Source organism: Pteropus vampyrus, unplaced genomic scaffold, assembly GCF_000151845.1.
Source record: "Pteropus vampyrus isolate Shadow unplaced genomic scaffold, Pvam_2.0 Scaffold307, whole genome shotgun sequence".
Classification (NCBI taxonomy): Eukaryota; Metazoa; Chordata; class Mammalia; order Chiroptera; family Pteropodidae; genus Pteropus; species Pteropus vampyrus.
In genome coordinates, this window is record NW_011889088.1 from 683,947 (window position 1) to 696,607 (window position 12,661).

Here is a 12,661-nt window from a genome sequence, read left to right on the forward strand (position 1 = left end):
TCTCCCTAATCTATAATCACAATTACAGAAAACTGTTTTTACATTGAAGGTAGTCAAATCACTAGTCGACAATTTAACTGAACTAATTTCCTAAGAATCTCAAATTTATAAATTCTAACTAGAAGTTTATTACCCTTCCACTCAAGCTACAAAAATTTTAACACAGTATTTTAGTCTTAAAAAAAAAAAAAAAAAATCTACGAATGTCCCGGGGCAGACACTCTCTCGTAAAGATATGGCACATTTTTTTGAATCATAATATAAAAAAATTCACTTCTAAGACAAGGCATCTTTAAAAAGAGGCAGTGCCAAAACAATACTATTTTGCTGATGTCCATAACCTAGCCAATAAAAACATTTGTTCCCATAATCCAAAATAGACTGTTAGCCATAGAATGCCTCTGCAAAACAATTCTTAAATTTTCTTTGAAATATTGTCACTAAAATTAACTGAAACTTTATTTATATGACTGTCTGTGGTTTCCTTGTATGCCTAAAAAACACACAAAAAAGATAAAAATATCCCAGAATTGGAAAAGTAGTCATTATGTTTGGTTTAGCTTATTTTCATATTTTTATTTTTAAAATCCGTCCAAATTAAAGTTCAGCATTTCTCAATAAAAGAAAAGAAAAAGAAGGCAATTTCTTTACATAAAAATGGAAAGAATAAATTCAGCGTCCTCTGAATTAAATTTGGGATTTGACTTAATAGTGAATGCCTAACATCTTTTCTCACGTCATAAAATTTAGTATTCACACTGAACACAATTATCTTTCATTTAGAATTTAAATACATCGAATATATGCTGTCTGGGGAGGAGAGGTGGGAATAGAAAATAATTTCGTTATAATATTATGCTCTGAATCCAGATTTGGCCTCAGATAAAATAAATAAGTAAAGCTGGTTTCTATCCAATAATGTAGTATTCTGTTAACATTTCTAAACCTCACTTCTTCTAAATTACAGAACCCTGTTTTCAGATCCTGCATTTACACTAAAACACAAATATTAACCATAGGTTAAAGTGTCACTCAGAATATTCTCAGATGTTGGCTGAGTCAAAAGACCTGTCTTTGAAACCTAACTCTGCTCTATTTTAGCTCTTAAGACCCTAGTAAAATTTTTTAAGCTTCTTAATCCTCAATTTCCTTATCTGTAAATTAGATACACTACCATAAATCATCTAATTTATATGAGTTCATTATCGTCTATGAGTCCTATAACTGTTAGGTACTAACACTAATGTTACATGCTAAAAGTTGTTCCACCATCTTGAAAGGGGTTAGGATTTTTTTCCCTATAAATCATCAGAAGAGGGTCAGTATCACCCAGGGATTAACAAACCACTTAGGGACTGAGCCGGATCACCTTCAATTAGACTAAGATTTTATTAGTCCTATCTTGGGTCTTAAAGCTATAGGAGTTACTCTAGATTGCATAGTATTTCGCAGTTACTCAAGTTATTGCTGTTCATATGCAGAACAGCTACATGTCCCTAATACATGAAATAAAGCACAAAGCAATAAATAATAAAAAAGACAACAAAAATTTAAAAGTTAATGATTCTATTATGTTTTTAAGTGGACTTTGATAGGTGTTAGATAAACAAATTTATTTTGTACTTGACACGGCACAATAGACATTAGAGGATCAGAATTGCTATTAATTATAGAAAAAGGAAAAAGAAATTTCCAATGTAATCCAGCAGATCAAAGCCTTGAGATGCTTTACTAAGAATCATCCAAGAAGTCACGTAAGAAAATCTCAGGTGAGGAAAAATTCTGTCTACTTCTTTAGCACCTCCATTTCACCAATCAGCAGCACATGACTCTACTGGTTGTTGTACAGACACTGACAGCACTTGAACACAAAAACATCTGTCATATACAGAAAAAAGAATTTACTAAATAGTAAAATCAATAAGGGTATCTCCCTCACTACTGGAGAAATATCAGAGGTACTACAGTATCTATTCCCTTGGATTTCAAAACACAAAAATTATCCCTTGTCAGTCATAGCTTAATAGCTAATGTCAAATCAATATCTCTGTTCTTCTTAAAATTTATAAGGTAGTTCATCGTCCATATTGTCAAATTCATTTCCCTCCACACTTTGATGTGAAGGAAGGTAGGAACTCACCAAAAGTCCTAAAAGGTCCCCAGCACTAGAAATTTCCCCTTTCAACTCATCACTAAAAAGATGCTTAAAGAGATTTAAAAGTTTTAATAGTACAAATAAATACCTAATTATTCACACTGTAAGGCCAATGACTAGTATTTGTAGGCATGTGGGAGAGAAAAGAAAGGAATACACGGGGCTCTGCAAAAAGATACTTTTCCTTGGGTCCTCACATTCTTTCTCCATCTTTTTAACACCAAAATTCAAGATTTACTCTCTCTGTGGGTCTACAGAATGCACAACCTTTTTTACACAGTTGGGTTATAACAATCAAAATTAGGCATTGGGCAATGATTCTTTTCTGTGAAGCAGAAATGGATAGTCATTAGCTAGAATGAAAAAATTCACAATTTTCAACAATGGTTTTACTCTTAATGGATATTATGATCCACACTAAAAGGAGAATGAACAATTCTTCCTCTTGGCCAGGTGCTGCAAGATATCAAACAAACAGCAATAACAGCAGCAACAATAACAATAATCAACCAACTACCTCAGTTAACGAGCACTTGCTTTATGGAAGACATTGTTCTAAGCATTTTATATGTATTTTTTTTAACCCATTCTATCTTTTTTAAAAACCCTATGAGATTAGTATTGTCATTATCTTTACTTTATAGATGAAGATTCTGCTGCTCAAAGAAGTAACTTGTCAAAAGTCAAATCATACAGCTGGGATTTCAACACAAGCAGTCTCCTTCAGAGTCTACACTATTCACTGTCATACCAAATGTACTCTCAATAAGAACTGCTTTGAAGAACACTTCTTGTGTGTGTGTGTGTGTGTGTGTGTGTGTGTGTGTGTGTGTATGTGTACACACAGACAATATAACACATACATAGGCACACACTCCAGTATGTTTGAAAACCAAACTTTATAGTCAAATTGCAAAATACGTTAGTGATCATCTTTCCAGTACCTCATTTTACCACCATGGATCATCTGCCACCAAATAGAAGAATGTCCTAGCTATCATAAATTATGCTCAACCGTTAAATTCCTTTAAAATAGCTGACAAAAATAAAGCAGTTGAATCGCACTATTATAAAGCAACCTAAAGATCTGTAGCTAAAAAGAAAGAATTCGATTTCTGATTTCAAAACCAACTCAATATGACTAGTTATCATTAAACCAACCTTTTTTTTTTTTTTTTGGTTTGTTTGTTTAGTTTTCACCAAAACAATAATCTGTAAATTTCTGGGAAAAAAATACAATAAATATTTGTTTAGTGACATACTGTCACTAAAGCTACTGGACTAACATTTTAACTAATGAGAGGAATTTTTCAGCTTCCAAGTACATAAAGATCATCAACTTCATCTTTAATAGTAGAGAGAAGTTTAAATAAGAAAAAGACCAGCCATCAATGTATTCAAAAGTTACTGTACTTGGGGGGAGAGATTATTTTTAGTAACATGTTATGGTTAAATCACCAAATTAGTTAACAGCAACTGTAACATAAATACAACCATAAATATAAAAAGAAAAGTATCACTATAAACGCATAATAATGCAACAACTTACCAATTCAATTCCCTGTGGAAAAGGTGTATCATCCCAGTCCTTCTGTGGAAATCTCTGAATTATTTTCCCCAGACCTGCTCCTGACCCTATGAATAAAATCAAAGTGAATTAGTACTAAAAATTTGAATACTCATTATACTGACACTTATTTCTAAATAAATATTTATGAAATAAATTGATATACAGATTAAACATTTTCGTGTTTGAAAGAGCACAAAAATATTTACCTTTTAAGTATAATACTGAAGTGACAGTTAATCCTAATTCTATAGACTCTCAAGAGTCACACATGTGAAAAGCTAAAAAAAGTAGATGGAGGCACTGAAATCTTGTGTCTCTACCACAACATGGGAATAACTGTCTTTTTTTCCAATAAAGCAATCATCTCAGTATCTCATGTTGAAACTTAAAAAGAACTTTTCTATGAAGACAAAGTAACTTTAAGTGACAAATGAAGCACTAACCTTTAGTTATGGGTTATAAAAACTGTTGTGAATAAAATAAAGATTTTTAGAGTGGCCTGGGAACTTGACCATCCTCTAGGCAGGGTTTCTCAACATCAGAACTATTGACATTGTGGGCCGGATAATTCTTTGTTGAGTGTTTGTGGGAAGCCTCTGTCCTGTGCATTGTAGGATGTTTAGAAGCATCCTTAGCCTCGATCCAGTAGATGCTAGTAGTGGCATCATCCTACCACCACCGCCAAGTCCTTATAATCAAAAATATCTCCAGACATTGCCAAATGTCCTCTGGCAAGGGCAGAACTGCTCCTGGTTGAAAACCACTGGTCTACATCACTGTTATAAAATTATCCTGTACACTAAAGAATATAAGTGCTATGATAGAAGGGAAGCTACCTAGCATAGCAGAGAAGACCAAGGAAAATTTTTTAGAAGAAATAATAGTAAGCTTCTAGAAGAAATAACAGTAAGCTTTTTCTTTCTTTTAGTACCTTCTTTGTATTCCCTAGCATACTAAATCTCTGGCACTTTGTTCATACTGAGTTAAATGTTTATTTTAATAAATTTGTTACTATTGACAGAAATTGTTTTAAGCTCACATCTCCCTATCTTTTTAAACAGAAATAAGTGCATGTTATTTATCTCATCATATTTAATCAGGTGTCCCTATAGTGTTTATTCAGTTCTGAAAGTAATACCTAATGTATTTTAGGCTCAAGAAATATTTTACCACGTTAATTTTTACTATTTATAAAAATGTTAACTGCAAAAAAAAATGTTAACTGCAGAAAAATTTTGAAATACATAAAAATATAAAGAAGTCACCCATAATCCTACTCCTGAAAACAATTACTGTCAACATTTGGACTACTGTAGATTAGGGTTTTTTGGGGGGGTTTTTTGTACACATGTATTTTTTCTACAGAATTGAGATCATACTAAACCTAGCTTTACGTGTTGGTTTATTACTTAATATTTGACAATGGGCTTTTGATGACATTGCACCTACATTTTTTAGTTTCTTACTATTGTAAATAATGCTACAGAAAGCATCTTTCTATATAAATCTTTATCTTCATCTCACTTTACCCTATTACTTGGTTAAAGAGTATGAAAATTTTAAAGACACACAAAACCACCAGAATGACATTTAACAATTTTTTACATTCTGTGTATAAGAATGACACTAGTGTTTTCTACGTCCTTACCAACAATTGTTATTTTAAATTTTGTTAGTTTTAATTATTGCAAATTTGATAGATGATAAGTTCCTCTTTAGCAGGAGCACAACTTTCAAAAGTTCTCCAGAAGCAACATATTATTTACTGATTTCATAATAATATGCAGTGTTTCAAAAACATGAAAGCTTAGTTTAAAATGCTGATATAACATTTATAAATATACACAGAAATTTGATCTATGAGTGATAAGACTTTCAGTTATATAATGTTATTTGAAAATGGATATTAGGTTAGAAAAAAGGCAAAAATAAAAATAATAAAATGATATTTTGCTACAAATAAAATGTGGAAAGAGCTACAACTTGGTTTCCATGTTTGTAAATTGCTGCAGCTAACAACTTTTGAGGAACTTATAAAGCATCCTACAAAAAGTAAACAAATATTTTCCAAAGCTTGTTTTTTGATTTTTAAGCATTAGCCTGAAATGTTTAGACATTCTGTAAGTTTATGTACTTTATCCAATAACTATTCTTATAGACAGTACTGGTTGTATGTAAGAATGCTGAGAAGATGACATTTTACATTGAGGAACACACAGCTGTGAGGTAAGACTGTTCTAGAATCAGATGGCCATCCACCTGTGGACTGATCCTTATGCCCAGAGTCACTGTTAATCAGAGTGACTGTGAAGGCAGCTCCTAGTTGCACTGCATATTTAATGAGGCTGGGTGACTGGGTAGGGGGAGAGAGAAATTCCTTGAAAGAAAGGGGGCCACTTTCTAGAAAGGAGAGATGTTAGGCAGACCAAATGGATTGTCCACGGCATTGTATGCAGCTATCTTGGAATGAGAGAGCAATTAGTAGTCAGTGCCTTCATGTTTTTCTTCCCAGCCCCTACTCTCCCATTCCATCATAAAATCAAGAAATTTGACGACTAAATGGAGTTAATATATAAAAAGGGGGAATCCTCAGCAAGATACCAGTACATCTGGAAATGGCTCTCTTTGAAAAAAGTATATATGCTAGACAAACTGCCCCAAACAAATTTAGGAAGGGTGAGGAAATACTGGCGAGGCCAGTCACACTTTTCCCTCCTTTATGTTTGGCAATCCACTTTCCCTTGGGTTCTGGTACAGCTGTCGGGCTACCCAGGCCAGTCACGGAATAGCAAGTGACCTAGGATGATCCAACCGTCCATTACCCCCCTGGCAAAATGAGCATTCTAGCCTTGGCCAATGACTCTAAAAGAGTCAAACAGTATTCTCTGAGGTAGCTAACTAGTATGCTATAGGTATGGAGTTGCCACTGTCTATGAGAAAGAAGTGTATCTGCAGAAGAACTGAAGAATGAGCGGGGGTTAATTAGGAGGTGGAGAAATGTAATATGTACTCTGTTCTACACAAAACAGGATGCTTGATATTTGTTGACTTACCAACTGACAAAAATTAATTATTTCAGTGCTTTCTCTGTGTGTGTGGTTACAGTGTAGATGTACCAAGTATATACTGTTTGTTTTAAAACAGACTCTGAACTTTGAGAAAAGCTACTCCAATACATAATTCACTAACTCTTTTTCTATGTTTATCTAAACAACTAGATGAGGAGTTATCTACACTAGACTTGTTTTATGATGTCCATCTGCCCACATCCCTTCTATCAAAAATGGTACCACCTACAGTCTAAGGGTGGGCAGCAGTCATGTTCAGGAGCATACAATCCTACCACCCTGCCAGAGAGAAATTACTAAATCACTTATTTGGTTACTTTTACTTATCAGTCTTACTTCACTAGAATGCAAACAATGATGTCTGGCCTGCTTTGTTTACTGATGTATCCCAGGCACTTAGAATAATTCCTGATATATATTAGATACTTAATAAAACACTTGTTGAATAAATGAATGAGACTGTTAGGTGGATAAGGGCATCTATAAACTGGCAAGCAACTTATGACCAGAATGACCTGGCTGTAAAATGTATCCTAGACAAGTCATATTCCTCTGCTGGGGAATTTTGAATTAAAAAAGACAGACAGACAGACAGACAGACAGACTAAAGCCACCAAAAGATGTATAAAGACTTGATAAGATGTAGTGAAAGCTAGGCAACCATAGGGTGTTCGTGTGTAAAACCAAAGTTACAGAACAGCAGAAACTCTGAGCAGAGACTTGCCAGTAGAAACAGGTTAACAGGACACACATGTAGAAAGGAAGAGAGATACCATGAAAGAGAGGCTATGCAGCTGTCAAGTTCTACCTCCAGTAAACTCTGGCAGCACTGTCATTAATCTTCTGAGGTTTTCTTATAATATTCCTCCCTCTTAAGCTAGGATGGGTCTGCATTCCTCGCCACTAAAGAGTCCAAACCAGAATACACTGTAGGAAGCACTTTCAAACTGATAAAGGGCCTGGAAACAATTACATTAAAAGGCTTAGCCCAAAAATTTAAGAAAAGCACATATGAGAACTATCTCCAAATATTTGAAAAGCTATTATAGAGAAGATACAATAGAGCAGACTAGAGCCAAAGACATAATTCAGAGGAGTCATTTTTGAGTCAATAAAAAGGAAGCATCTTCAGAAAACAAGAACTATCAAAAAAACAATGAATTGCCACTGAAAGCGATGATCAGAGCTGGAGCTTTAGTACAAGATACAAGTTTTGGAAAACCAGGCCAAATGGTATGAGGATGAATCCAGAAAGTTTGGCAAAGACTATTACAATAATTCATTCATCCAACAGTAACTTTATACTAGGCTTTGTGGTAGGTGCTAAGGAGAGAAAGATAAAACTTGCTGTAAGAGTATTCAGAACATGAATTGAGGTTTTTGAAATCCAAACAAAAGGGCAGATGTAGGCACAGTATAATGACAGAGAAAGATTAGGAAAGAAAACTGTATTGTTTAGAAATCAGGTCAGGAGTCTAATGAAATCAGAGACAGAAAAACCAAAAAATTCCACATTTTGGAAGAGATATTTTTTATTTCTATTCTGACATAATAGCATTTAAGTCCAATGATGAGAAATATAAGCTTTTAAGAATCCAAATGTCGATACTAGACTAATAAGGAGGATCACTTCATAAGTTATATAACTCTCTAACCAGTATGCCGTACACCTAAAACTAATATAAAATAATATTGCATCTCAACTCTAATTGAAAAATAAAAATTAAAAAGAAGAAACCTAACTAGAACCCTCGACAATTAAAATGTTGACCAAGCATCATTGTCACGCCCCCACCAAAAGACATGGTAGTCTTGCAAAAAAGGTTTTTTGCAGTCTCTATATTCGATATGGGTTATATCTCCTCGATAAGTAATGTTATACAGTTAGCTATAACACTAAGTACTGTCTAAGCACCACCTCCAATATTGCCTGTCTTCCTGAAATGAGCATAATCTTAGAGGGGGGGAAAAAACAGAATTAAAAAAACACCAAAGATCCCTAAATATCTTCTGAAAATTAAAATAAAACAATAACAAAAATCTGAGTATGGATATATTTAAAATGACCCACGTGCATTCAATTCCCTGAAAATGCTGCAGAAATTACACAAATGTTGAGAACTTTCTTGGGGGTTACAAGTGTGGAAATACAGAACGAACCTTAAGATTCACATTCTTCTGTAGACAATTTACTTTCTGTTTCAATATTTCCTTGCTCTTTTTATTGAAATGCTAATTCAGATTACTGCCAGTGAAATAGAAAATCCTATAATGGATATTCTGAGATTGAAAAGTTAAGGAGGGGATTGCTGCTAGTCCATTTCTATGGACCCAAATGTTTAAGTTAAATCAGTAGTCTCCTCCTAAATTCCCATGACTTTATTCTAAATAAGCTTCTCCCATTTACACAGTGCAGCACTGATGTTACTGACAAATTCCAATGTAGCATGCAACAGTGGTTCCCAATTGCTTTAGTATTTATCATGCACAAGAGACAGGAGGGAAGCTGTCTCATTTTGTACAGCTCAGTTGCATTTCTTAACTTAAGAAGCAAACTGGGACTTAAGGTTGCTGCCTGAAAACAAGCATCCATGTATATGCATGTCTTGGAAGGAAAATGAATTGGTTTTTCTAAAACACAATACAGTTCAACCTCATTCTGTGCATTAATTTTACATAATTTCTCTTTTGCACATTTTATAAATTAAGATCCTCGACCTGGCTTACCTACGTAAATTTTCATACTCATATTTCCCAGGTTCTGCCTTTGGGCAATTTTCAAAACATTTTTTAAAAAAGCATTTTGGTGCATTTCCAAGATGCCCTCTGGGGTCAATTAGCACCTAGTAATATTTTTTCTAAGCAGTCACTGGAGGTGCTTAACTAGTGTGTACTTAGGCATGCTTTATCTGACAAGTTTTCTATATAAGTTTTATGCTTTAAAGAAACAGTACCCATTCATATTGTATAGTGAGCATGTGGTTACTATGTATGAAACTAGTACAGTGGAGAAGCTGAAATTCTGTTCATGCACTCTTCAATGTAGATCTTTCCAGCTAGTGATTCTGCTGATGGATGAAGCAGCCATACTGACTACATGTACTGCTCCAGGAATTCAAGATCCATTAAGATGTGAATCACCAAATGGTGTATACAAAGATCATGAAGGGCTGTTTGGGATAAGGAAAATATATTTAGGCTATACCCTGACAAATACTGATTGCATTCCTTGAAGTGAGGATCACACACACACACACACACACACACACACACACACACACACACACGTTGAACACCGAACAACACAGGGTTAAACTGAGCAGGTCTACTTATAAACACATTTTTATCAATAAATGCTGAAAATGTATTTTCCTTATCATTTTAATGACATTATCTTTTCTCTTGCATTATTCTAAGAATACAATATATAAAATATATAACATACGAAAGTTGTGCTAATCGATGGTTTATTTTATCAGTGAGGCTTTGGTCAACAGTAGTCTATTAGTAGATAAATTTTGAGGGAGTCAAAGGTTATACATGCATTTTCAACTTCGTGGGAGGTTGGTGCACACATTTTAATTATACAAATTCTAAGATGATCTCTATGGTTGTGGACAGTGTCTAATGATAAAGACAGTCTAACTACTTCAGTCTGACCTACTGAGTCTACCTTCTCATTGTGATATTGTTTTACAGACAACTTTTTGGGTGCATTAAATAAGGTCAAGCTGCACAGTAAACTTGGTTGTCTGCAAATACACAATCCATATACTTGCGGATTATGCACTTGATGTAGAAACTGCCTCCTACCCTGTGGCCCATCTGACTCCACAGATCCCTTCCCTCTTCCCATCCACTGATCACTGGGCAAGCATTGCTCCCAAAGTCATATTTACTTTCACTGCCCTTCTGTGTGGCAAGGGTGATTTGGTAAAGAAAAGTATCAGCGAGGTAATTACTTTTCTAGTGTTCCTTTAAACCTTTGGTTTCTGATAAGGCTGACAATATAATCTGCTAATATATTATTGATAACTAATCCATTCATCCTTCTATATTCCATCAATGCAAAAATGTTTTCTGTCTGTTCATTAGTGTATTTTCCATGCACTCATATTTGCTGCCACAGTGGTTAAAAATAAGTAAATGAAAAGAGAATCATTTAAAGAGCAAAAGTAAGTAGCAAGGGAAGGAGATTTAAAAGAAAACTATAAAGATTACCTTAACCTGAGTAATCACTTCAATATAAGATTCATACATTATGACTGATGCAAAAACTCAAGTAGGTAAGTTCTAGTACCACTTCCGCATTTAGAGAATCAAGAGTTGATATGTTAACTCTATTAAAAAGCTTCATGTTTCTAGGCATAGTGACTTTAACCCAAACCCTAAATTATCTGAATTGATTTATTCTGAAAAGAAAACTGCAGTCCATTCTACCACAGAGCAGAAAAATATATTTATAATGGAGTAGAGATAACATTATTAAGAACAAATAATAAGTCTCCACACAAATACTCGGGAACACATTTATTTCAAGTAGCTCTATGGAAAGACAAGTCTGAAATATATATAAACACTATACAGAGTTGCAAGCTGTCTTCCAAAACTGCAAACAAGATGTTTACAAAGAAAAGAGAGCGTAAGAGTATTTACAAAGGAAGACAAAACCAGAGCAACTCAAAGCAGATCTGTGAAGCAGAAATAGCAAATGAAATGAACTACTAAAACTATAAAGTGGTAAGCTCCTCGATATTAGTCTTGACGATGATTTTTATGACACCAAAAGCAACAAAAGCAAAGCATTATTTTTGCAACAAAAGCAAAAATAGACAAATAGAACTACATCAAACCCAAGAACTTCTGCATAGCAAAGGAAACAATCAACACAGTGAAATGCAACCTGCTGAATGGGGAAAATATTTGCAAACCATATATCTGATAAGGGGTTAAATCCAAAATATATAAAGAATTCCCATAACTCAACAACTACCAAAATCCCAAATAATCCAATTAAAAAATAGGCAAAGACTTAGATATTTCTGCAAAGAAGACATACAAATGGCCAGCCAGCATATAAAAAGATGCTCAACATCACTAATCAGTAGGGAAATGCAAATATCAAAACTACAATAAGATATCACCTGACATGGGCTAGGATGGCCATTATCAAAAATCTAGAAAATAACAAGTGTTAGAACGTAGAGAAAGTGGAACTCTTGTACTGTTAATTGGAAAGTAAAACGGGAGAGCCATTATAGAAAACAGTATGGAGGTTCCTCAAAAAATAAAAAATAGAATACCATATGATCAAGTAATTCCACTTCTGGGTATACATTCGAAATCATTAAAAACAGGATCTCAAAGTGATATTTGCATACCAGTGTTCACTGTAGCATTATTCACAATAACCAAGAGGTAGAAACAACTGAAATATCCATTAATAGTTGAATGGATAAACAAAATATATATATAAAATGGAATGTTATTTGGCCTTTAAAAATAAGAAATCCTGTCATATACTACAAAATGGAAGAACTTTGAAGACATTATGCTAAGTAAAATAAGCCAGTCACAAAAAGACAGATACTGCTTGACTCCACTTATATGAAGTATATAAAGCAGTCAAACTCTTAGATATAGAAAGTAGAATGGGGAAAAGGTAATTGTTCAATGAGTTAAGAGATTCAATATTGCAAGATGAAAAAGTTCCGGGTACTTGCTGCAAAACAATGTGCTCTAGTATATATAGTAGTTAACACTACTGTACTGCGTACTTTAAAATGTTTAAGATGGTGACTTTTGTCATGCATTTTTTACCACAATCTTTTTTTAAAAAAGATAGCATGGACAACATTTACAACAAAA

The 12,661-nt window shown here is 34.0% G+C and overlaps 1 protein-coding gene across 4 annotated transcripts in view; it reads right to left on the reverse strand.

Annotated features, from left to right (window-relative positions):
* The window catches only part of SBF2 (SET binding factor 2), a 379,135-nt gene that overhangs the window by 326,372 nt on the left and 40,102 nt on the right, over window positions 1–12,661 (reverse strand). For all 4 annotated transcript variants that reach the window (XM_011377248.2, XM_011377246.2, XM_011377247.2 and 1 more), the window contains exon 2: window positions 3,705–3,790. In XM_011377248.2, coding sequence (XP_011375550.1) covers window positions 3,705–3,790 — 86 coding nt within the window. The remainder of the gene's footprint in view (window positions 1–3,704; window positions 3,791–12,661) is intronic.